General features: G+C 42.4%; 1 protein-coding gene across 1 annotated transcript; it reads left to right on the top strand.

Moving 5' to 3' along the window:
* Window positions 1-14,338: 14,338 nt before the first annotated feature.
* SNCB (synuclein beta) lies at window positions 14,339-21,169 on the top strand. The gene is made up of 6 exons (XM_051979003.1): window positions 14,339-14,684; window positions 15,669-15,800; window positions 18,277-18,318; window positions 18,534-18,652; window positions 19,593-19,682; window positions 20,462-21,169. Exons 2-6 carry the CDS (start codon window positions 15,680-15,682, stop codon window positions 20,492-20,494), a joined length of 405 nt encoding a protein of 134 aa, XP_051834963.1. The 5' UTR covers window positions 14,339-14,684; window positions 15,669-15,679; the 3' UTR covers window positions 20,495-21,169.
* Window positions 21,170-26,824: the final 5,655 nt, after the last annotated feature.

Raw genomic sequence — 26,824 nt, 5'->3', positions numbered from 1 at the left:
TGTGTGTGTGTGTGATAAATGGCGATTAGTGAACAGAGAGAAAGCAGTAGAATTAAGAAGGGTTGGCAAAAGCTTCCTGAAAAATATGGGATTTTACTTAAAATTTTAAGAAAGCCAGGGAAGCCAGTTGGCAGAGATGAGGAGAGAGAGCATTCCAAGCATGGGAGACAGCCAGAGTGTCTTGCTCGTGGAATAGCAGGGAGGCCATTATCTTGGATTGAAGAATATTTGGCAGGGAGAAAGTCTACAAAAACTGGAAAGGAGCTGAGTTTTGAAGGAATTTGAACAACAGAAAATTTTGTATTTGATCTGGAAGGCTGTAGGAAGCTACTGGAATTCATTGATACTATGGCATATTGTTTCTTAATAACTGGTGGTTGAATTTAATTGAATGGTAAAAATCTAGCTATATTTACTCTTATGAATGACTAGGATAGAGTGAAGACAGGTCAAGGAATTAAGGAGATCAGAGATTCAAATCTTTGTTTACACATTGATAGTCCCAAATATTGAAGCCCCTAATTATAGAAAGCAACAATTGGGGTGAATGAATGAATAAAAAAGCATTTATTAAGTATTTACTATGTACCAAGCTCTAGGATTGTATATAAAGGACTCACAGAACTCATATTTCTACGGAAAAAGAAAACATATATAAGTTAATAGAGGCGGGAACGGGCACAGATAAAAAGATAGCTAGGGTAAAGAGAAAGACTGAGTCCCTCCCTGAATTCCTTGAGAAAATAAGAAGAGAGAAGCAAAATAATATGACAGAGTGAGCTGGCTTGAGATTCAGGAACACCTGTATTCAATTCCGGCTTCTGAAACTACTAGCTGTGAGACACTGGTTAAATCACTTAACCACTCAGCATCCCCAGGCAACTATCTAAACATTTTGAGGAAAGACAGATTTGAAGTGGTAGAAAGATTCCTATCTAAGAGGTTCAAAGAAATCATAAATCTGAAAACATTTCAGAGAGAAAGACAGAGACAGAAAGATAGGGAAAGAGATGAAACAGAGAGGAAGGGAGAGTGATTTAGGGCTAGCAAGCCTCTGCTCAGAGGTGAAAGAGGTAGGAATCTTAAGGGAAGAGAAGGTGGGAAGCATGGATCCCTCTCCTAACCTATAGCAACACTTTTTTCCTCCAGAGTTCAATCTAAGAAAAACAATACAGGTTGTATCTGTGGCTTTATTCCTCCTAAATAAGCGGGCATATATGCAGAAAGATGTATATAGGCATAGGTAACAGGGGTTATAAAGACAAAAATTCGGGGGGTGGGTGGGGTATTTGAGTAGTGGTCTTTATTAGATCTCTGGGCTGCATTGTTTTTCAAAACTAGGATCAGTCTGAGAAGGTTATCTGGCATAGTAGGGGAAATTCTAGGTTCAATATACCAATACTATAAGGAACTTCTGATAGCCCCGCAAGGTATACTCAGTTTTATTTGATTCCCAGGTCAATCCAACCTCTTTGTATAGTAGAAGAGCTTGAGCAAATCAAGGTGATTAATACAGTCATTAACCATTCCATTTTCACATCTGATACATGGATATGAAGAAAGAGGCACTTTGAAGGAGCCATCAACATTGGAAAGGATGCAAAGGGATAAGGTATCTTTTGGGGAAAAGCGAAGATTCCTGGAGCCCAAGAAAAAGCAAAGGAGTGGGGAAAGTCATTATAAGATAAAAGAGAGACTATTAATGATAAAGCGGTCCAGGGGGGCAGTGGAAGGACAGGACAGAAGAGGAGAGGGTTTGGGGAAGGCTGAACAGGGAAAGCGAGGGGTTTTCAGGAGCCTCCGAAACATGGAACTAGGAGAAAGAAAATGGAAATATGCTAACAAAGGTAGAGTGGGGAGATGCAAAGGGCTGAGGGTGGGGAAGTACCACTTGTTGGGGAATCAAGGTATTTGGCTGAACATAGAAAGTATCATAAAATCAGAGACTTAGAGCTGAGAGGGATCTTAGAGGTTATAGAATTCAACCTCTTGTTTTACAGATGAAGAAATAGACCCTAAGACAGGGGTCCTCAAACTACGGCCACGGGACAGATGCAGCAGCCAAGGCCGTTTATCCCCCTCACCCAGGGCTATGAAGTTTCTTTATTTAAAGGCCGTCAAAATAAAGGTTTTGTTTTTATTATAGTCCGGCCCTCCAACAGTCTGAGGGACAGTGAACTGCCCCCCTATTTAAAAAGTTTGAGGACCCTTGCCCTAAGAGCTTAAGTCACTTGTCCAATGTCATCTAGCTAATAATATCCAAGAGAGGGGTTGAACCCAGATTTTCTTGATCCAGGCCCAGGACTCTCAGCCCCTCCATCACCACCTACTGGTGCCTTCACGGGAAGATCAAAGGTAATGGCAGTGGAGGGGCTGTGTGGCTAAGGAGGACAGGCCTGGAATAGGCTTCTTGCTCTCCTGTCCCTTTCTATCACAACATTTGAGAGGAGTTGTTGATGCAGGAGTAGAGAAGGAAGAGGCCTGGACAGCACATTCGGCCCCTTCATTTCTCATTTAAATCCCCGCAAGGGTCTAGGGCAGCAGAGTAGGCCCGGTCCTGGAGCTGCCTCCTCCTCTCAGCAGCACCTCTGTCCCCACCTTACCTGGGTTTTCACTGGTGATAAAGAACTGAGCTGAAGCTGCTTTCACAGCTTTTAGGGGAGGGTAGCATGAGGTGAGAGAACTCACAGTGAGTGTTGCCTCCACAGATGGCAATAGCAACCAGAAAAGAGATTCTACACATTCAGAAATGAAACAATAGGGAAATATTATTATGGGAATTTTTTTTAAAAACCTGCTTAGTTTCAAACTAGGTGACTCTCATTCTCTGGGGGACTTGGGGGTTCTCAAGGCCTATAGTAAAACAAAATCACCTGTTCAAGTAGATATATAATGGCCTTGATTATGGTTCAGCTTGAAGTGGGCCCCAGATAAGATATTTCCTTCAGAATATATTCTAATTGAATTTGGGGTTATCCATTTGGGCACTCTAAAATAAACCCTATTGGGCCCACTTTTACAATCACATCTTCATTCTCAGCCAATCAAGAAACTTAGATGATATTATGGGCTTATGATGCTTTACTCATATCTTTTGGACAGCATCAGTAATTTCATGTATTTTATAGAGCTCCTGGTGTTAAACTCTACCAATGTAGATCAGCACCTGCTCCATGGCTTATACAGCCTCAGAGAGTTGCCTGGGACATTGTGAAGTTAAGTCACTTGCCCAGAGTTTCACCTGCATCATGTGTCAAGAGGCAGGAATTAAATCCTTAATGGCTTCCTAACTCTAAAGCCTGCAGTCTATTCACTATGTAGCGCAGAAGGACTTTGCCAGACAGTACAAAGAGGGTAGGACTGGGACTAGGTAACATGGGTAACAGGAGTACGAATCAATCCCACTTCTGCTTTTGTAGGGAGAGCAAAAGAAGCTAAAAAGAAAAAGTAAACCTCCAAAAGTTGGTCAGCCATAGTACTAAAGAATCACTTACCTAAATAGATATCCAGCTTTCCTACCTCCCCTTTAGGAAGGGAAGCATAATGGACAACAGTGACTGCACTGAAAACTAGGAAATCCGGATTCAAATCTGGGTTCTTACATTTTATTACCCATAATTCTATTTTGGGGTACCACTTGCTTTCTGTGTGATACTGAATAATTCCTTTCCCCTCTCTTAGTCTCTTCTATAAAATGAAGCAATTAGACTAGATAATCTAAGGGCACTTTCAGCTACAATACTTCTTCATCTCCATCTCCTGCTTTCCCTAGCTTCTGTCAGGTCTCAGCAAAAGTCCTGCCTTCTGCCGGAAGCCTTTCTTGGTCCTTTTTAATGCTAGTGTCTTCTGTTTGAGATGACCTCCGGTTTTACACATAACACACATACATGCATATACATATAAATACATGCATACATTGTATGTATATTTGTACATTATGAACATACATGTATATATGTATGTCTGTTTATGTGTACACACAATCTTTGCATATTATCTTTCCCAATTAAAGCTCTTTTAGGTCAAGAATAAAATTCTTATGTTTTATTTTTGTTTCTTTGCTTATTTTGGTGGGGGTTTATCTTTGTTTCCCTAGCTCTTAGCACAATGTCTGGCATGTAGAAGGCCCTAAATAAATACCTCTTCTTCTTCTTCTTCTTCTTTTTCTTCTTCTTCTTCTTTTTTTGCTGAGGCAATTGGGGGTAAGTGACTTGCCCAGGGTCACAGCCAGAAAGTGTCAAGTGTCTGAGACCAGACTTGAACTCAGGTCCTCCTGACTTCAGGGCTGGTTCTCTATCCACTATACCAACTAGCTGCCCCTTAAATAAATACTTTTTTATTTAATTTATAGATATAGATATATCTAGCATTTTAACCTGATTTTATCTAAATACAATTGTTAAATGGGGCTAGTTGAACTCAATATGATTTGTATTTCACAGGGGAACTAAACAGTTTGCCAAACTCCAGTCTTATCCATAATTATTTCTCATTATAGGAATTGCAAAGTGCATTGACCTAAGAGTCAAAAGATCTGCTACTCACTGACAGTAGGCAAAGATCTGAGTGTTTTCGCATGAAAGTTCAATAAAGATCAACAATGTCTTATGGCAGCCAAAAAAGCTAATGAAGTCTAAGGTTGCATTAACGAAATCATAGATTACAGCTCTAGGAAGATTCAGTGTATATTTGCAATTATATTCTGTTCAGATCAGTCTCAGTTCCCTTATAAAATATTGTTCTGGGAACAACATTTTTGGAAGGATATTGATAATCTAGAATGTATCCAGAGGAGGATAATCAATGTGGTGAAAGGCCTCAATATCATTCAATTCAATTCAACAAGTATTTATTAAGCCCCTACTATATGTCAAGTACTGTGGTAGGCACTTGGGATATAAATACAAAAATGAGAGTCTCTGTCTTTAGGGATTCACATTCTACTGAGATGACCAACATGAATGTAGACAAGTAAATGGAAGACCAGCCAAGGTGGCAGAATAGAAGAAAGCAATACAATCTAGCTCCTTCTTCCACAGCTATACTAAAAGGGACCTAGCAAAAACTAGCTCCAGTCTCAATCTGTAAACACAACGAGTCCTATTTCTAGCATAGGTCAGCAGAGGGAGAAAGAGAGGTCTGTGGACACTGGAAATGGGATGAACTGCATGAGGACTAGATAAAGGAAACTAGGAATATTAAGCCTAAAGAAAAAAATTTAGCTGAATGCACTGGACATGAAGCAAGAAAGACCTGAATTCAAATCCATCCTCAAATACTTACTAGTTTTAGACAAGTCACTCAACTTTTTTCATCCTCAGTTTTATCAATTGTAAATAATTACTGTACTTGCCTCATAGGATTACTGGGAGTATCACATATTGAGTGAGTGTAACATGAAAAATATGTGCCATGCCCTAGATATTAGCTATCACAATTATGAATCAAATATATGAAGGGTTGTTATGAAGAGATATTGGACTTGTTCGTATTGGTTCTGGAAGGTGAAACTAGAAACAATAGTAGATGTTGAAAAGAGACAGATTTAGGATTGATTTATTTTTTCCTAGTAAATGTATTTATTTTAATACAATGTATATTATGTGCTTTATGAATCATATTGGTAGAGAAAAATTAGAACAAAAGGGAAAAACCATGGGAGAGATTAAAAAAAACAGAAAAAAGAAATTAACATAGCATGTGCTGATTTATATACAGTCTCCTTAGTTCTTTTTCTGGATGCAGATGGCATTTTCTGTACAAAGTCTATCGGGGATTGTTTTGGATCACTGAACCACTAAGAAGAAGCAAGTCTTTCATACGTGATCATTGCACATTCTTGCTGTTATTGTGTACAATGCATTCCTGGTTCTTCTTACTTTGCTCAGCATTAGTTCATGTAAATTTTTCCAGACCTATATAAAATTAGCTTGTCCAGCCATTCCCCAATTGATGGACATGTACTCATTTTCCAAATCTTTGTTATAATAAAAAAGAGTTGCTATACACATTTTTTGCACATGATTTCTTTCCTCTCTTTTATGATTTACAGCCCCAGTAATGGCATTACTGGATCAAAGGGTATGCACAGTTTTATAACCCTTTGGGCATTGTTCCAAATTGCTCTCCAAAATGGTTGAATTATTTCACAACTCCACCAACAAGGCATCAGTGTCTCACATCCTGTCTAATATTTATCATTATCTTTTCCCTTCATCTTAGCCAATCTGAAAGGTGTGAGTTAGTAGAGTTGTTTTAATGTTCATTTCTCTAATCAGTAATGATTTAGAGTATTTTTCCATATAATTATAGATGGCTTTAATTTTGTCATCTGATAGGATTGATTTAAAGAAAGCTTCCTAAAAATTAGGGCTATCTATAAGTAAAAATGCTTCCTTGGGAAGTAGAGTCGCCCTTCTTTAGAGATGTTCAAGCAATACTGGATGACCATTTGTCAGACAGGTTGCAGTGGGTATTTTGTTCAGATCTGGGTTGGAATAAATGGCTTTTAAAGTATCTTCTAACTACAAGTTTATATGAAGTCCCTTGCCTTCTCTGAGCTTCCCTTTCTTCCTCTACAACAATGAGAATAATCCTACATTACCTATCTCAGTGTTTTCAATGCTTCATGCAGTGTCAGTCCAGGAAGGATTGGCTCTTAAAAATCATCCAGTCCAACTTCTTCATTTGCCTAGTTAACTAATGGAAGAGTAAGGATTTGGACACAGGTTTCAGGTTTGTTGTCCTGCACCTCACAGACTCATTGCAAGGACAGGGCAGCAAGGTGATTCATTGGATAGAGTGGAGGACTGGAAGTCAGGAAGATCAGACCTTGAATTATGCTTCAGAAGCTACTTATGTAATTCTGGACAAGTCACAACATCTATGTACCTCAGTCTCCACATTTGTAAAATGGGAATAATAATAGCATCTTCTTTACAAAGTCATTATTGCCAGAATAGATAAGAACGATATGCCAAGCCCTTTGCTAACCTTAAAGCACTATATAAATGGTAATTATTGTTGTTATTGTAACTTCATAAAACATAAAGGACTCAAGAAGTGGGAATTATGACTGTTTTCCTAATCTAATCTTACTTATACCCTATCACATCACCCAAACAATAGTACTTCTGCTGATGGCAACTTTCCAATTGAATCAGAATTCTGACTCCAACAAAATGTCTTATTCAAGTGTCAGGTTTATTGCATACAATAACCTTTATTATATAGAAGGTCATTCTGACAGTTGATTTTCCTTTTAGTCCTTACCTTTCTAATTATCTATCTCCTCAGGGCAGACTTAGGCTACCTAGTAGGGAGATGCCGGCTCCTTATCCAGAGGTTCCCAAATAATTGGATTTCTTTCTCTCCTTTAAACATATTTATGTAGTAGCTTTTATTAAAGAAATGCAAGTTTCTTTTTTTAAATTAAAGCTTTTTATTTTCAAAATATATACATGGATAATTTTTGATACTCCCCTACAAAATCCTGTATTCTAATTTTTTCCCCTCCCTTTTCCTTCACCCCCTGCCTGAGTTGGTAAGTGATGCAATATATGTTGAACATGTATAATTCTCTGTACATATTTCCACAAATATCATACTGCTCCAGAAAAAAAACAGATCAAAAAGGGAAAAAAAATGAGAAAGAAAACAAAATGGAAGCAAACAACAAAAAGAGTGAAAATACTATGTTATGGTGCACATTCTGTTCCCATTGTCCTCTCTCTGGGTGCAGATGGCTCTCTTCATCACAAGACCATTGGAACTGGTCTGAATCACCTCACTGTTGAAGAGAGCCACATCCATCAGAATTGATCATCATATAGTCTTATTGTCATGTACGATGATCTCCTGGTTCTGCTCATTTCACTTAGCATCAGTTCATATAAGTCTCTCTGAAATCATCCTGCTCATGGAAATGCAAGGTACTGTATAAAAATTAACTTATATATTCTTATAATTGTTTCTACTTCTGAATGCTAGATAAGGCAAAAGTGTGCAGTGGGAAAAGTCCCAGATTTTCAGTCTCCATTCTGCAAATGACCCATGGGTATCATTGGGCAAATCACTTCTCATCTATTTCAGCTTCCTCACCTCATAAAAAAGGCAATATGATATAATGAAAAGAACAAGTATCCTGGGTTTGAATCCTGGCTATATTACCTGTTATTCAATCTTCTTATTTGTGAAATGAGGGTCTTAGATGCCCTCTAACTCCCTCCTCATTCCAAAACCTATGATCCCTTTTGATAGATGACTTCTAAGGTCGTTGTCAACTCTGACACTCCAGTCTATCTATACTTTTGCATTGATACTATGCAATTGGGACAGACTTAAGAAAGAAAACTCAGGTCTTCTAACTTTTACTACAAGGGATTTTTCCTCTTCCAACCCTCATTCTCTCCCTTTTTGGTTCAATCCTTGCTTCAAGGGTACCTTGCTAAAGGGTACCTACAGACAGGATTCTGAGGTGTTCCTACAATTAGATTAGATTCATAATAGCTTCTCTTCAGTCCTCTAGCCCATGCTTAGTGAAGCTTATTGAAAAAGACAGATATTTTGGTATGTCTAGGTAAAGCCAGCTTAGCTTGCTAGGCCTTCCATGAGGCCCTCTTCGTTTATTCTTTCCCCTCATTGGCCCAAATTGCTAGCTATTAACTCATCTATCCTTAATCACATCATATAAGGCGGTAAACTCTAGAATGTCTAAGGACATTCTTTGCAACACATAATATCACAATTGAATGGATCTTTAGATTTTAGAACATGGAATGTTAACATTAGCATCAAATTGAATCCCTTTATTTTACAGATGAGAAAATACAAAGGATTTTGTTACATGTTAGGTCTTCAATTTTGAGAAGGACTTTGGAGTCAAAGATTATAGGTTTCATGACAAACTGTAATATTTTCAAAAATCAGTAACTAGGATGTAAGAGATCTGGAAACCAATGTAGAAAACTACTCTGTATGAGGTACAAAAACTAAGAATTAATGTTCTAACTGTGTCCTTGGTCTAATGTTTTAAGTGCCCATCAATGCAGAACTAATCAAAATAAGGAGTATTAAACAAAGAGTGTGAAATGCTCTTAATTTATCTGTGATTAAGTACATAGAAAATATATTCTTTGTTTATTGTTGATCAAGGCAAGTGGAGGAATGAGAGATGAATTGACAGTTTTCATTTACTTAAAATCTGTTGGACAAACATTTTATTAATGTATAAGCCTTTTTCATAAAGATAAATTCTAACTAATAGTTTCTCCTCTAATCAGAAAAAAAAAATCATCTCTCATTCATGCTAAACCATTTCCAATTCACATTTATAGCGATCTTTTAAAAAAAAAGATTTAGAAATTTCACAGCAAAAACAAAAAAAGCACAGGACTTTCACTCAGAGTTTTTGTATTATTGATCAAAGAGTAAGGGCCTATCCTTGGAAAAGATTGGTTTTCCAAGAAAAAGATACATTTTCTCTTAGTCTGGACAATAGTGTGCTATTGATTTAATCAAGGATCAACAAGGGGCTCTTACTTTCTTCATCTTGCCTTCCCATATAATTAAGAACAATTTCTATTTCGATTAGATTGTCTAATTGAGAGAGGAAATTAGACAAAAGACACTGTTAGGACATTTATTCTTAATTTTTGTAACATAAAAAAAGCTTTAGACTTAGAAGCAGAGCCAAAATGGCAGAGAAATGGGAAGAAGTATATCCAAACTCCCCCAAACAACTCCTTGAGAAAGATCAAGAAATGACACCAGACAATCCTGTTTAGTAAATTAAAAAAAAAAAAAAAAAGGTCAGCATAATGTAAAGGATTGAAACTCTTGAGTGTATGCACTAACATTGGACAACCGAGCACTTAAGGCTAATTATCGATTGGACAATACTCTATGAGCATGTGCTTGGAAAATGGCCTTTCCTACTATCCTGTGCTAGCTCTATCTTTTGGTGTATACCGAGATGGTGGGAAGGATTAGGGGGTGGAATAAGACAAGCCAGGGTCACTTCTGGGCGGGAGACAAAGAAGGAAGGTTGAGGAGATTCTGCTTCCATCCAATTCCTCTAAAGACCAAGAATAAAGACCAAGGACTTTTGCTTATCCTGACTCCAGCTGATTCTAAGGTATCCAGGGTGCTAATGTGGTCATCACAGCATAAGAAGACAGACAGAGAGGAACAGTGCCTAGCTACCACCATACCTTACAGAACACATCAGTGCACAAGAATTGAAAGAAGACTGATAATATGGACCAGGGAAGATCTATATGGAGAGGCCCTATCTTGGGCAAGTTGCAGAAATACTTGCCAATCGGTAGGTTTGTCAATCATTACCCAGTTCCCATTCATAAATCTAGGATGGACAAGAAAGTGATCTGAGCCTGAGAATGTTTCAGGGCCCCATGTAGTTTATCTTCAGAGAGTAAGTTCAAAAACAAACAATAATGTTGTGATTCTGAGCAAAAGAGTAGTGGTAAAATCTCAGTTCTAGCTTCCAGGTCTGTTTGAAGCCCAGAGTGGTATTATCAGGGTAGGAAATGTGCAGACCAAGGAAAGAAATTCTGTTTTTCTGAGTCTGTAGCACTTTTTGCTAGGTTGAACCCAGTAGAAGTCAACCAGGTGCCAGCCCAGAGTTGTGTTATTTTCTAGTAGTTCCTTGAGGGGAGGGAATATCTTGTTTTTGGTTTTGGTATTCCCCAGAACCCAGAACAGACTGGAACATAATGGATGCTTAATTTGTGGGATTGTATAATGGCACCTTCATATAACTGTCAAAGGGACAAAACAAACCTGACTTCATTCCTATTCCTAACTTTAAACCTTCACCATAACACCATCTCAATCCTAACTTTATCCCTGACCTTGATCACAGTGTTCAGGAAGGTTCGGATTTGCTTTTTATTAGAATTGATGAGGTATAGCTTCTAGGGGAAATGTTGCAATAACTCTGGAATCCCATGGCCTTAGAAATATGGCAGTAATTCTGAGGCCCCCTGACTTAGGAGTACTATTGTTCTAACAATCTGTTTGTCAATAATCCTAAAGTCTCCTGGCCTAAAGAATACATTGCTAACTGTCAGATCAACCATCTGTTGGTCAGTGATAACCAAGTTCCTGAGATAACAGTGAATAGACTATCCCTCAGACCTATCTACAAGCCATAAAACTAGCAAATAAATAACATAAAGCTTCTGGTCTCTTCAACTTTCACCTGTAAGTTTGTCTTTTTGCTCTGGTTCTTTGCTAAATTCTTTTGGAATTTAGCTCACTTCAATTGGTGTTACAATTATAATAAACTTTGCTCCTTAACTTGGAGATGGATCCGAGCCTACAAATTCTTTTGAGACACCTGGCAACACCACTCTGCAACCCCAACCTTTTGGGGTTTCTCTTGAACCTCAACAGAATGATATGAGAAAGCACCCTAGACTGGCATATTAGAACACTAGATTCTAGGCCAGGATCTATAACTAATTTGTGTGCCTTTGGGCAAATGACTTTTCCTTCTTCACTCTTGGTCTCTTCATCTTTAAAATGAGAGGGTTAGAGTAGATAATTTCTAAGCACCTTTATAACACAAGATTCTTTGAGTATAGGCATCAGTGCAATTCTACAATATAGAAACCAGTAAAGTGATACATTCACCCTTATTTTCAAAATCTATTCCCAATTCTGTCCCCTGTCCCCTGATTTAACCTTACCCTGACTGAGATCCATCTCAGTCCCTGACCTTTTCCATCAGTTCAATAGTCTAGGAGGACAGAAGAGAAAGTCTCTTTCTTCGACTCCTAGAACAATATTAGTTTACAAAGTGCTTTCCTTACAATAGATTTGTGATATGGATAATGTATCTTGGTGGGAAAAGTTCCTTTGAGGAAACTCCCTTTACAAAGTCAATTTAGCAACTGTTCTACAATTTATAGCCATAAAGAGTTCCCTGGGGCACTGAGAAATCAAGCTCTCCTAGTAACATAAGTCAGTATGTGTCAGACACTTGAACATAGGTCTTCCTAATTTTAAAACTGACTCTAGAGCTATCTACTATTTCACACAGTACAGGCAAAGAGTGTAATGCAATGGAAAGAATGCTGGATTTGGAATCAGAAGACGTGAATTCAAATGCTGTCTCTACTCTATACTTCCTACTTATGGGACCTTAAACAAATTATTTTTGTTTAAGGACCTCAGTGGTCTTTTCTGTAAAATGAAAGGCTGGACTAGATGGTCTCTAAAGTCCTCTCCAATTTGATCTATAATTCTAGTATTATCATTTCAAACAAGAAAACTGAGGTTCAGAAAGATAAAGTGATGTGTCAAAAGCTACACTGCTATTGTCATGACTTGAATACACATCTTCTTTAAGTCAAAGCTAAAAGAATAGCTTCCATTTAATTTTTCCTTTCTTTCTCTCTTTTTTTTTTTTACAGCACTTCTGTCACACGAGTAGTGCAGATAATCATTACTGAAAAGAAAACAGACTCAGAGAGATAAGAGCACTTAGCCAATTTTATACAATCAAATTAATAAGTATTTTTCTTTATATTTATTTTTATGTATTTCTTTATGAATCATGATGAAAATTATTTTCAACATTCATTTTTTTTAAATGTTGAGTTTCAAGTTTTCTCCCACCCTTCCCCTCCTCCCCAAAATGGCAAACAATCTAATATAGGTTATACGTGTGTAATAAAGTAAACCATATTTCCACATTAATCATGATGTGAAAGAAGAAACAGAACAAGAGGAAAACACATACACACAAAACAAAAACAACCAAAAAAGTAAAAATAGTATGCTTTGATCTGCATTTAAATTCCATCAATTCTTTCCCTGGATGTGGACAGCAATCTCCATTTTCCATTCTTCTGGAATTATCTTAGATCACTGTATTATTGAGAAGAACTAAGTCATTCACAATTCTTCATCACACAATCTTGCTGTTACTATGTACAATGTTCTCCTGGTTCTGCTCACTTCACTCAACATTAGTTTATGAAAGTCTTTCCAGGTTTTTTCGGAAATCTGCCTGCTCATCATTTTTTATAAACATTTTTATAAAATAAAAATATTTTTAGAGTATTTCATTGTATTTATATACCATAACTAGTCCAGCTATTCTCTAATAGACAGGTACCCCTTCAATTCCCAATTCTTTTCTACCACAAAAAGAGTTGCTTTTATTATTATATTTTTGTACATGTGAGTCCTTTTCCCTTTTTTATATACTTATATACTTTTGTACTTATATAAGTACTATATGTACTTTTAATATATATACTTATATATATACACACACACAAGATAAGTTGGAGATAATTAACAAAGGAAAATAACTTTTTTTTTTTTTTTTTTTTTTTTTTTTTTGCTGAGGCAATTGTTAAGTGTTAAGTGTTAAGTGTCTGAGGCCAAGTCAGGTTTCCTGACTTTAAGCTGATGCTCTACCCCCTGAGCCACCTAGCTGCCCCTGAAAATAACTAGTATTAAGAGGAACTTGTTAAGATTTCTTGAAGAAGGGGAGATTTTAGCTGGGTCCTGAAGCAAGTCAGAGACAGAAATGAGAATCGAGAGGATTTCAGGCATAGGAGACAGCCAGAAGATGTGTTAGAAGATGGACCAAAACTCTGACTACGGTGTTTTCCCTCCTATAGCATGGTACCTGAGGGAGTGGAAAGTATGATGTCTCTAATTGGAAACCGAGCCTCCAGATCATACCCAGCACTAGACAGGACACCAGGGCAAAGAGCAGCATCCTGGCTATTAAAGCAATACTCTGAGTGGTAAAAGGCACCCCCTATTTGGCATAGAGGAATCGGAGGTCAATTCCTGCCCCTGTTTTTTTATTATCTATCTATTATTATCTAGGCAAGATGCTTTACTCACTCTGGTAATCAGTCATCTTGTATATAAAGTAAGGGAATGCAAATACACGATTTGCGTATTGTGATCTCTGTGTCTTATGATCTCTAGTATGAGACCAGTGAGAAAAGCTTTAATTTCAAGTGGTAAGATAAGGCTTTGAATGTAATTCTACGGCTTTGGTGCCCGAATGACCTTGGGCAAAACCTTTCACCTTTATGGACTTCAATTTCCTTCTTCTGAAGAATAAAGCAGCGGACCGCTGCTTCTCTAAGCTCCCTGCCAGCTATAGGGCCGCGGTCCTATTTTTTCCTCCAACCTCCCTTCAGCTCTAAGAATCCATGCAGACTCTGGAGGAGGAGCACAGGCCCTCTGACCTGGCTCCGCCCTGGGCAAGCTATCACGAAGGAGCAGAGTCGCGCCCCGCCCCTCTCGCCATTCCTTCCCCTCCCCTCTCCCAAGCAGGGCTTGCTCCGACCGCCAGGGGGGAGACGAGAGCTCAGAACTGCCGCAGCGGCCGAGAGAGGAGCAGACACTGGGGAGGAAGAATCGGAAGACAAACAGAACCAGGGAGAGCGCTCGGAAGGCCGGGGACGAGCTGTCACCTCCGAATCGCGCAGCGTTACGCTCCATGGCTCAGTGCTCCTGCCAGTCCGGAGAGATCTGAGCGCCCCCAGCAACCCCAACCCCGGCTCCGGCCCTTCCCGCAGAGACATCGCGGTCCCTCCATCTGCCAACCACCGCCGCATCCCTCCCTCTCTCTCTCCATCCATCTATCCATCCACCCATCCATCCTCAGCCCGGTCGGCCGGGCCCAGGTGAGGCAGCCATGCGACTAGAGAAGGGCTAGAGAAAAAGCGGTGGGAATGAGGGGGCTGCCGGGGCTGCTGGGGAGCTGGAGAGCGTTGGGGAGAAAAGGTGCCCTGGGGCTTGGGAGGAGGGAGAGCTCTGGGCGGCGGGGCAGTGGAGGGAAGGGGAGGAGAGTCCACTACAATAGAGGAGAGTCTATTGTAAAACGAAGGGGTTGGCGGAGAGGAGGACCGAATCCTGGGGCTGCCGAAGAGTGGGGAGGGGGAGAGAGAGGCATAGGTCACCCTAGGGATGGTGAAGGAAGGGACACAGACCTCCGGGCTGCAAATGTGGATGAGTTCACGGAATCGCGGGGTTCAAGGGAATTGGGGGTAAGCGAAAGGTACCGGAGAAGACAAGGCCCGGGGTCTGGAGGTGGATGAAGAAGGGGCGAAGGGCCTTAGATCTGGGGGAGGGGATTGAGCTCACTGAGGGAGGTGGAGAGGAGGGAGCAGACGGTACAGGAGCTTTGAGGGGGGGAAGCTTGAAAAGCATCTAGGTAGAAGTGAAGCTTGTATCCCCAACCCCATTTCTCCTCTCCAATTTTCTAAGCCCCCAGTTGATGGCATGGGTGCGCGTGTGCCTGCGCGTGTGACTTCGTGTGTCCCTATGTGACTGAGCATGCGTCAGTGCAAGTCTATGGGTCAATATATGTGCCCCCCTCAGTTGGTGCTGTGGCTCTGATTCCACTAAAACCCCCATGAAGGAATCCTCAGCCCCTCCCAATTTCCTGAGCTTCAAGGACACTGGGACTTTGGCCCACTGTGAACGGGAAGGGATAGGGGCCTCCCCAGGGAATTGGATTGAATAAAATAAGGGTGGCAGAGGGGAGGCATTGTGAAGGGAGAAAAAAGGGGAAGGACAAGGCTTCCCTTCCCCTACTTTGGGAATTTCCACCAGAATACTTCACTCTGGGGTCAACAAGTCATCTATCCTGTCCCCCTCCCCCCCAGATTCCAGCAAGATGGACATGTTCATGAAGGGCCTGTCCATGGCCAAGGAAGGCGTGGTAGCTGCTGCAGAGAAGACCAAACAGGGGGTCACAGAGGCTGCAGAAAAGACCAAGGAGGGTGTTCTTTATGTTGGTAAGAGCTGCCCCCTTTGTACTCAGGAAGACCTGGTTTGACCTAGGCAGACAAGCCAAGCTTTTCCCAGAAGACCATCTCAGTAGGGCAGCAGAGTATGAAAGTCATAGGTGGAGGATGGGTCAAGAGGGAGTGAGAAAAAGAGCAAAGAGGGAGTGAACAAGAGTCAGTGGGTTAACAGAGATCAGAACAATGAGTCAACAGAAGGAATCACTATAGGAGGGATCAGGGTTCAGGTGTTGTAGTGGGGAGAGTGTTAGAAGCAGTTAAAGGTGGTATGGAATCGTGTAATGAGCTCTGAACATGGAGATTGAAGAATTTAACTATGTGGTTTTAAATCACATTCTAGGATTTTTGGAAATTATCTTTGATCTTCATTTTCCTTATCTTTAAAATAGGGATAATAATATGTGCATTACCTACTTCACAGAGGTGTTCTAGGGAGATATTTTGCAGACTTTTTAGAAATGTGCCTCATCATCATCATTATGATGGGCTCGTGGGGGTAGCCAGAAGTCTAGTAGGGATTCAGTGGGTGATACTATGTATTTTTGTCTCCCTATCTCCTAATCACTTCTCTGTCTACTCCTTCATGCTTGAGGAGTTTCCCCATTTCTTTTCATCATCATGCTCCTTGGTCAGCATTATATTGGTACCAAATGTAAGGCTCTGAACAAAAAGGCCACTTGTATTTCTAGACTCAAGAGAAACTAATGGGAAGAGGGCTGCAATGGAAAGAATGTCTATCGGCCAAGATACGGGGTTCTGAGAAGCTTGGACTTAGAAAAGCTGCATTTGAAGCTTGACTCTTTCATTTTGTAGCTGTGGAACCTTTCCTTCTCTGTGTCTCAGTTTCTCAATTGTAAAATGAAAGAACTGGATTAGATAATCTTTAAGGCCCCTTATAAATCTAACTTCATGAATCTAAAATGCTGCTCTCAGAGCTTAGCACAGTGCCTAACACATGATAGATGCTTTATAAATGCTTGTTGGTTCATGCCTGGGTGAGCAATATTCTCTTCATCATTCCTCTTTTACCTTTTTTTAAAAAAAAAAAACCTAAGACTTAGGATTGCCTAAAACTTCCCTTTTTGTCTTTGAAGGTACAGAATCTTTTCCTGCTTGGCACTCAACTCCCCATCCCCTTTAATGTCTAGTAAAAACTGCTGTCTTTCACAATTCTCTGTCAAACTGGTATATAATTCACATATTTCTTGTTTATTCATTATGTATCTTTTTCTCTGGTCCTCTTCAAAGGCTGGTTTTCTAACTCTACAATTTACATCACCTTTGTTTTGTCTTTGCCTTTATCTTTCCAACTTTCCCTGAAGTAGTACACTGTGCCCATTTCTCTTAGGTGAAGCGCCTGCTTTCCCCACAGCCTGGGCTATCCTATTCCTTTGATTAAATCTCCTTTTCAAGAGCTATGATATACATGATTCTATTAGCAAAACCCCCCTTAAACCTTCAAAATACTTAACCCACCACCAGTCAGTGATACCTAAAGCCTCAGGTCCTATTCTCTTTTGTGGAAGAGTAAAGTTTTGCCATAGGACAGAATTAGTGAGTGAAATGAGGGTCCAAGGAAATTGTTGGTGCTTAGAAACCTGCTCTCTGCCTCAGGGCCACCAGGTGACAGCAGCAGTGAGAGCAGACTGGTCTCATCAAGGGATGTAAGCTGCCTGTGTCTAGGCTGTCCAGCTGTCCTCTCCTAAAGAAAGGTCCACCTGGATTCTCTTTCCTTTTCCTCCTCTTCTTCCTTCTCTCTTTCTTCTTTCTCTCTCTCACTCTCCTCCCTTTTCCTCTCTTTCACCTCACTTCTCTCCTTTTATTTTCTCCCTCTCCTCTCCTCTCTCTCTTACCTTTCTCTCTTTTCTCTCCTTTTTTCTTTCTCCTCCTCCTTCTTCCTCGCCTCTTTCTTCTTCTCTTCCTCTCCCCTTCTCCTTTTCCTCCTCCTCCTTCTCTTTCCTCTTTCTCTCTCCTCCTCTCTCTGTCCTCTCTTCCTCCTCTTCTCTCTCACCTCTACTCATTTTCTTCTTTCTTTTTCCTGTTTTCCTTTTTCTTTCTCCCCTCTCTCCTTTCCCCTCTCTTCCTTCTCTCTGTCGGTTTCTCTCTCTGTCTCTCTCTGTCTCTGTCTCTCTGTCTGTCACACACACACACACACACACACACACACACACACACACACACACACACACACATCCCTTACAACTGAAGGGGAGGACTCCCTGGCTTGGGCAGGTTTTGCTTTTGAGCCCTATTGGTCTGGTGGCTAGGGGACGGGATTACTGGTTGGATTCTCTGCCACCCTCCCCCAATCATAATCACGTAGCTGCCTTAGATAGTTCAAGCCCTTCATGGTACAAAGGGACAAGGAGGGCAGAGAAAGGAAGTGACTCTCAGGGACGCGGGGATTCTGACCCTCGGGCCGCGTGCTTTTCTCTTTTTCTGACTCCAGACCTTTCTCTTTCTTCAGGTAACAAGACCCGGGAGGGGGTGGTACAAGGCGTCACATCAGGTACCAGCCTCCTCCTCCCTTCCCCTGCCCTTGCCCCAGGTGGCGTCCCGGGAAGCCCGGGGTGTGGCCACAATATCCCGGGAGGCGGGAGGCTCCCTGGAGGCTCAGTCCTGCGGGAGGGAATGGGTTAAGTCCTCGGAGTTGGGGCAGGGCCTGCGCTCCCGACCCTGGCCGCAAGGGGGCGATGCCCTGATACCCATGCGGCTACCTTCCAGTGGCGGAGAAGACCAAGGAGCAGGCGTCCCAGCTAGGAGGCGCCGTGTTCTCGGGGGCTGGGAATATCGCGGCTGCCACGGGCCTGGTGAAGAAAGAGGAGTTCCCTACCGACCTCAAGGTGAGCGCCCCCTGCAGGCGGACCGAAGATCTGCGAGGGGCCTGGGAGAATCGGGCCCCGCCCGGCCCCGCCTCCCCCCAGCCCACTTCAGACGCCCAGTGGCAACGTCTAGTGGCCTCCGCGTTGGCTGGAGAGCTTGTCCGTCCTGTTGCATGTTTGTATGCCATCAGCATGACTTGTATGTGTAACTCTGTGTTTGTATAGATGTGATCTTAGGTGAGGGGAGTCTCTGCCAAAAGGGAACAAAGTACGCGTGACGGGAGGATCTGTTCACCGACCCGGTGCATCACGGGTTCTTGGGTGCCCCTGTGCGTTCCGCAGGTGCCCCCTTGCGGGGCAGAGACACCCTTAAAAGCCTGAGCGAGCCGCACGTGTCTGCGACTGTCTGTGTCCGTGAGCGTGTCACTCGGTGCGCTTGCCCTAGGTGGGATGAGCCGTAGATTGCGTTGGGGACCCCATGATCCCTCTCCGTGTAATTGGGCCACATATGTGCCCTGTGGGGGAGCAGTGGTCAGCAGACCCACTTTTGTCTGTTGGCATTTGCCTGGGTCTGGGTGGCAGCTGGGAAGGGGGAGGGGGGAGAATCTTGGATCTCACCATTCAGCGGCTACCTCCCAGCTTATCCCAGAATAGCAGCAGCTGAAGGAACCAGGCCACAGGGGGAGGGGGAGGGGGGGCAGCGCAAAGCAGGGGCTCGCGGCCGAGCAGATGAAGGGACAGTCTCCAGGAGGAGATGCCCCCAGTCCCCACACCCATCCATTTTCTCCCCCTTGAGGGTTTAGGTTAGGAGAGAGAGGGTTGTACCAGGAAAGAAGTGGGAGAAGTCCCTGGTAGGAGCTTTGTTTTTCCTGCATCTCCCATTCTCTTCCCTGGGTCAGTGTCTCTGCCTTGAGAGGGCACTGAGGACTGTTCCTCAGCGCTCTCCTGTTTCTTCTTCTAGCCAGAAGAAGTGGGCCAGGAAGTTGGGGAAGAGGCAGTGGCTGAGCCACTGCTGGATACTGAAGGAGAGAGTTATGAAGAGCCCCCTCAGGTAAGCTCAGCACTGGAAGTAAGCAGGGAATCCATCTCAGGAGAATCACAAGCCTTTGGATTCTCCAGAGCAGGCTTCCCAGACACAGCCCGCCCTCTCTTGCTTTATCCTTGGAAGCTCTGACTAAAGAGGAGAATGGAGCTCCTGGCAGAGCAAGGATTCTTGCAGGAAAAGTCCTGGGGGATGTGGGCTCTGCAGGCTCCAATTTGTGCATCAGCTTTCTGCTTATGGGGAGGGCTCATAGAATTACAGAATGTCAAACTTGGAAGGAGCTAAAGAACATAGAACACAGTATGTCAGAGTGAAAAGGGACTTTAGAAATCATCTAGCTCAGGGGTTCTTAACCTAGGATTTGTGAACTTTTTTTTAAAATTGATAATCGTTTTCCATTATACCTGTTTTCCATTATAATTCTATATATTTTATTCTGTGAATTTAAAAACATTATTTTGAAAAGAACTTCCTGGGCATCACCAGATTGCCAGAGACACAGAAAAAGTTAATAACCCCTGATCTACTCTGAGCTACTTTTATGGAAAAGAATATTAAAAGTCCCAGGAAGGCTTGGCCAAGGTTGTCCAAAGTTAGTGGCAGTACTAACATTAAAACTCAGTTTTTGTGACTTTGAGAGAAGGGGAGGAGAGGTTAGGGAGGTTTCCTGGGGGAGAGACGTCCTGAACAGGGGGGAAAAGATGGGGATCTTCCAATGCCATAGTTCTAGGTCTAAAATCTATTTTGGTTCCTTTCCATCTCTTTCCCCACCCCAACTTCCCCCACAGGAGGAGTACCAGGAATATGAACCAGAAGCATAATGGGCCGGGCTCCAGCCCTCCCACCAGCAGCACAATAACCGGCCCCCTAACCCCCAGAGCCAGGGCTAACCTCTACTTCCATTCCCCTCAACATCAAATCTTCCTGACCCATGATCCTCTCCCCTCCCCAGAAGTCTGTGTTTGGTGTCTGTCCCTCCTTCCCTCCTGGGGGCAGCGGTCAGGGTGGAGAGCCTGGGAATCTCCCAGTTCTCCTCCCCCAGCCACCCCCTCTCCCAGGGTGGGATACAGCATGGCCCATATGTTTTTAAACAAAGTTAGACAAAATCAATCCTGGCCTAGGCTAAGACTGAGGTACTTCCTGCCTGACTGGGGGCTCCCTGAGTGAGCCTGGGTCTCCTATACTTCCGCCCTACAATTGGGCCCCTCGGGTCTTCCAGGGTAGCCTAGACCCCTTCCAGGACCTAAGAACTTGTGTTTTTAACCTAAAGCAGGAGCCAGGCCATGTATTTCCATCCCCTACCTCCAGTTCCTCTGTCCCCTGCCCTCTCTTTGAAAATTTCACTGGAGTCACCCCCAACCTGACCCGGCCCGGGCGGTGTGTGTTGTGACTGTGGCATGGAGACATCCTTCCCCTCCTGTGTGTGTGTCATGGGGTTGCCCCTCATCCTGGGACTCCCCAGTGTGTCCATGAATAAAGCCAATTGTCTGTACCCATTCCTGTGCTGGCCTCAGCCCTTTCAGAACACTTGCAGCCCCACTCTGATCAAGCCTGGGTTCTTGACTCCTGACTTACATCCCTGGATATAACTTTGGGCCCTGATCTTGGTCCTGGTCCTAGCCCCTGATCCTTGCTGGGGACTGGTTTTGGTCTGATAAGCTACTTCTTGTCTCAGTCTATATTCTTTGGACTCTAGACACACATGCAACTCCTCTGGAGCCTTAAGGTACATCTCTGGGTGACTTCCTTAGATTGTTTCTTTCATCTCCCCCAATCCCCAGTAGTAGAATCCTTTGTTCCTCTGGCCCAAGAACCCCCTACTCCTGGCTTTGTCTTCTTTCTCTTTTTTGAGGCTCCCTGTCAAGCCCTGCTACTTCAAGGTGCAGTGAATCCTACCCTCCCAAGTTTAGCTTCTATAATTCTGGGGATTCCTAGCCCCCGACCTCAATTTCCGCTGTTCTGATCAGAATAGCTTTTTGGGGGATCAAGACACTCTTATCCCCCTCTCCCCTCAGGCTTTCGGCAAATGACCCATTTTTCTATATGTTAGGCTCCCTCAAAAACTGGGCTGGAAGGATCATGGAAGGCATCATACCGCGATGATCGGAGGGGGTTTGGTGGGGAGGTATGAGCTGTTCTAAGATTCCAGATGCCACCTGCTGGTGAGCCGCGCTTAGGGCCTGCTGGAAACCGCAGCTGGGTGGCGGGGAACCCACACCCCCCCCTCCCTTCTCTTCAGAAGATCTCAAAGCCATTATCCAAGCGTCTGGGTCCAGGATTCTACATTTTCCCTCTCCGCCTCCGCTGATCGGCTCGGAGAAAACTGGAGAGGTTGAGACCGCCGGAAGAAATGAGGAAGCCCTTCTGGGGGGCTACGGGAGGTTGGGAAGTGGGAGGGGCGATGGCGGGAACTTGCTGCATTGAAGGCGCATACAGACGCAGACTGCACCTCCACCTCCCATATACACAGACACTCTCTTCCCCCCCACATGTTCACACAGACACACAACCACCCCCACATTTTTGCACGAGCACACCATACTTCCCACCCCCGCACACACAATCTCAAGCTCTCTTCAAAAAAAACCAAAAAACCTGTACGCTTCCACCCCCACTGCACAACAGATTTGCTCCCCGCCTCTATTCAATCACAGACCTCCCCCCACACACAACACAATTCGTGCATGACTGCTTCTCCGGTCCCAGTCCCCACTCCAACTCCCCCGACACACACAGACGGACCTTCACTCATGTACGCAGCCGCCCCCATTCGCACACTGACTCACAAGAGCCACCCTCCCCAAGCACACACGAACACTCATCCCGCAGAAACACGCGAAAGCAGACCCAGACATGCCGCTCACTGGCACAGACATACAAGCACACACCCCGCCCCCACACTCATGCTCTGTCCAAAGATGCTGTGAAACTCCGCCCGGCTAGGATGCAGTTGCCTTGGTAACCGAGGTAGGGGCGGGGGCGGGCACTTCTCTGAAGCTCTCGAGCGTGTACACACACACACACACACACACATATACCCCTCTTAATGATTCCACCGAATGTCCGGCTGGACTTGACTTCTGAGCTGAGCTGTTCCCAGAGGCAAAAGGATGGGGGAAGGGAACACTCAGCCGAAGAACTATCCCCCTACCATGCCTTTGGCCAGAGACCTCTCATTGCCCACAGAGAATTGGATACTTGTAGGATCTTTAAAACCAATATTCACAAAGTGGACTAAGGCCTTAGCCAAGAGAGATGAGGGCAGGATTTTATTACTCCTTGCTATTCCCCATTCCAAGAGTGAAGTGGCTCAGGATCCAAGATGGGTCCTTGTTATGGATGCTCAGGGATTGACTTTTACAATACCTAAATAATCTCATTTTTCAAATGAAAAAAACTATGTCTCAGGAAGGTAGTAACTTTTCCAAGATAACACATACATTTTTTGAGAATAGGGACTGGTTCATTTTTGTCTTTATTCATCCTCTAGCACAATGCCTGACACAGAATAGGTGCTTAATTAATGTTTGTTAATTAATTGAACTGAGGATTTGCCTTAGTCTCCTGACTTCTAGTATTCTTACTGCTATATCATAATACATTATTTCCTTGATTAATGAATTTATTAACCCTATGATTACTACCTTCAGGTAGGAATAAATATTTATACAGTGCCTATTATGTCACCAGAAACTCTGGGTTATCTGGTCTATGAGTTATTTGTTAATTTAAGAAAAACAGTTCACACTTATAAAGTATTTCACTGATGCCAAAGTGCCTTTATTATAATAACAGTGAATACTATAAATGTTATTATTATCATTCCATTTTACAGTGGAAACCAAATAGTAAATTCATTTGCCCAAGCTCATATAGATAATTAATGACTGAACTAAGATTTGAACTTAAATCTCTAAGCCCATAGAATTTTGAGGTGGAAGGAATGGTTTTTCTACTATAACTCAAAACTCCCAAGCTCAAGTGATTTATCAGCCTCAACCTCTCCAGTAACAGAGATTACAACAGAGAATGTGTTGCATATGCCTAGGGTTCTGTCCTGGGTGTCTCTCTTTATGCCCTTTCTCTCAGTTATATCAACCACTCTCCATGAACTCAATTATCATCTCTAAGTAAGTGACTCTTAGATTTTCATACCCAGACTCAGCCTCTCTGATGAGTTCTAGTACTACATCACCAGAGAGGCAGCTAGGTAGTTTAGTAATGGATCTGTGCCTGGAGTCAGAAAGATCTGGCTTTAAATCCAGCATCAGACACTCACTAGCTGTATGACCTTGGGTAAGCCACTTAAACCTGTCTGCCTCAATTTCCTCATTAGTAAAAATGAGCTGGAGAAGGAAATGGCAAACCATTCCAGTATCTTTCCCAAGAAAAACCCCAAGTACAGTCAGGAAGAGTCAGACACATCTGAAAATAACAACTATGCAATTAAGTGCTGTCTTAGTATATTAGAAGTACAAAGACAAAAATGAGAGCTATCTCTGGAACTTACTTGCAAGCCTGAAGAATTGGACAGTACTAAACAATAACCACAATAGTGATGTAATTTAATTTCTACGAGCTCAATTATCTTCTCTAAACAGATGACTTCCAGATTTATATACCCACACTCAGTCTCTCATGAATTCCAGCCTCACATCATCAATTATCTATTGGGCATTTCAAATTGGATGTCTCATAGACATCTCAACCCGAACATATCCAACATAGAATTCATTCTTTTTTTTTTTCTTAAAACTCAACGCTCTTGTTAAATTTCTTATTGCTTTCAAAGGCATTACAATCTTTGCAGTCACCTAGGTTCATTACCTCATTAATTTTGATTCTCCATTCTCCCTCAGTCCTCATTCTCCATATCCAAGCAGTTGTCAATTCTCTATTCCACCTATTAAACATCTTTCAAATACATCTCCTTCTCTGTACTCACATAGCCACCATTGAACTCAAGCCTAGACTGTTACAATAGCATTTTAATTGGCTTGCCTGCCTCCAGGATATCTCTCTCCAAATCCAGTCACCATACATTAGAAATATAATATTTCCAAAGCATAGATGTGACCATGTTCCTTATTCAAGGTACTACATTGATTTTCTATTGTCTCTCTGACAAAATACAAACTCCTCTCTTTGGAGAAAGAGAACAAGCATTTATATAGTACCTACTATGTGCCAGGCACTATGTTAAATATCTTATACAAATATTATTTCATTTGATCTTTACAATAACCCTGCAAGATAGCTGCTATTATTATCCCCATTTTAAAGTTCAGGAAAATCAGACAAAAAGAAGGTTAAATGACTTGACCAAGGTCACACAGTTATTAAGTTTCTGAGATCAAATTTTAACTGACAGAATCTTGACTCTAGACCAAGTATTCTATTCATTATACTACCAGTTTCTCTTAGATACATAATTTACCTTCAATCTATCTTTTCAGGATGATTGTACATTTGCTTCTTCACAAACACTGTACATTTCAGCAAATATTGTTCTCTCATTTTAAGTTGTGCCCAACTCTTTGTGACTCTATTTGGGATTTTCTTGGCAAAGATATTAGACTAGTTTGCCATCTCCTTCTCCAGCTCATTTTGCAGATGAGGAAACTGAGACAAATAGAGTTAGGTGACTTTCCCAGGGTCACATAGCTAGCAAGTGTTGGAGGCTGGATTTGAATTTAGAAAGATGAGTCTTCCTGATGTTAGACCTAGTATTCTATCCAGTGCACCACCTATTACCTATCTGCCATCCCCATCACATGACATTCCCTTTCCTATCTCTGTGTCTTTTCACAGCTACCCCCTCCCATAGGCATTCTATGTTTTCCTTTCTTCCTTCTGATTCTTAGAATCCTTGTCCTTGATCAAAACTCAGCTAAAGTGCCATCACCTCTACAAAGACTGTCCCTGTCCATCCATGTTTTTAGTAGAATCCCCACCAATAACTTGGGCATATATCTTGTACTTCCTTATATGTCTACATATTGGTTCCTCCAAAAAGATATAATTCCCTTGAGGACAAGGAATATTTCATTTTTGTCTCTATGTTTTCAATGCCTAGCACAGTGACTGATCTGTTGTAGGTATTTAATAAATGCTTGTTGAATAAGTGAATGAACGAATCTGAATCTCCCAGTAAAATGTAAAAGTTTTGGAATTTTGATCAGGTTTGTCAGAGAGTAGAGATTCAGCCTGAAGTTGAAGTTAGGATTAAGGGTAGGGGATTTTCTAGGAAAGCATTTTTCTTTGTTGGAGCTAATTTAGCTCAACACATTTGATTTCTTTTTCTTTGGCACTATCCCATTCTCACTGATAGGGCTGTCTGAGTGATGTGTATATTTGGTGTGGAAGAAGACTGGGGGGAGGGAGGGGAAAGGTAAAGAAGTTCCTGTAGTGATTGGCTGTAGATAGAGTTAATATGGGCAGATTTCCTATAGAAGTCAGGAGTTGGATATTTTGGAAGGTAGGAGTGACATGTCTTCAGCAGCTGCCCTTCAGCATAAAAGCCTCCCAACAGTCACAAATAGGGCAGAGCACAGAGGCCATCTCAGCCCTGGTGAAGGTTGGTATCAGTATTCTCAGCTTCCCAACCATCACAAACTCCATCTTCAATCTATGTGCAGAAACCTATAGAATTATTTCAATCACTTTACAAAGAAGGAAATTGAGGTTCAAAGAGAAGTGACTTGGCTGGTCATAAATGATAGAGGTGGATAGGATTCAAGCCTACAGACTTTTGATAATAAAACTAGTACACAACACCAACTGCCTCACAACACTCCCTTGGGGCTTGTTGGGTGAGAGATAAAAAAACATCCCCAATCCCCAATCCCCCACCCCCACTAATCAAGCTGCCCTGAGTCACCAACCCCAGAAGAGCTGAAGGCTAGCCCAGAGACCAGCTGCAGCTGATCCGTAACCATGACTTTATTTTTGTTTTCTCCCTCCCTATTTATAGCTTTTTCCCCTCCCCAACTTTGCAGGAAGAAACCGTCTCCTACATCCCAGTTGCTTAGGAACAGGAGCTGGGCAAGTGGGGCTGAGTGAGGGGAGGGGGAGCTTGTGCCTAGATCAAGCATACATGCCACACACACACATTTTCACACACATTGGGACTAAGAGAGATGGATTTTCCT

This window comes from Antechinus flavipes, chromosome 2 (genome assembly GCF_016432865.1).
Source record: "Antechinus flavipes isolate AdamAnt ecotype Samford, QLD, Australia chromosome 2, AdamAnt_v2, whole genome shotgun sequence".
NCBI lineage: Eukaryota > Metazoa > Chordata > Mammalia > Dasyuromorphia > Dasyuridae > Antechinus > Antechinus flavipes.
The sequence above is the reverse complement of the archived record's forward strand: the minus strand, read 5'-3'. Positions and strand labels throughout refer to the sequence as shown.

Coding starts and splice junctions, on each gene's coding strand:
- SNCB (XM_051979003.1), top strand. CDS start 15,680: ATGGACATGTTCATGAAGGGCCTGTCCATGGCCAAGGAAGGCGTGGTA. Junction 15,801..18,276: donor GGAGGGTGTTCTTTATGTTG/GTAAGAGCTGCC, acceptor CTCTTTCTTCAG/GTAACAAGACCCGGGAGGGG. Junction 19,683..20,461: donor GTTATGAAGAGCCCCCTCAG/GTAAGCTCAGCA, acceptor CTTCCCCCACAG/GAGGAGTACCAGGAATATGA.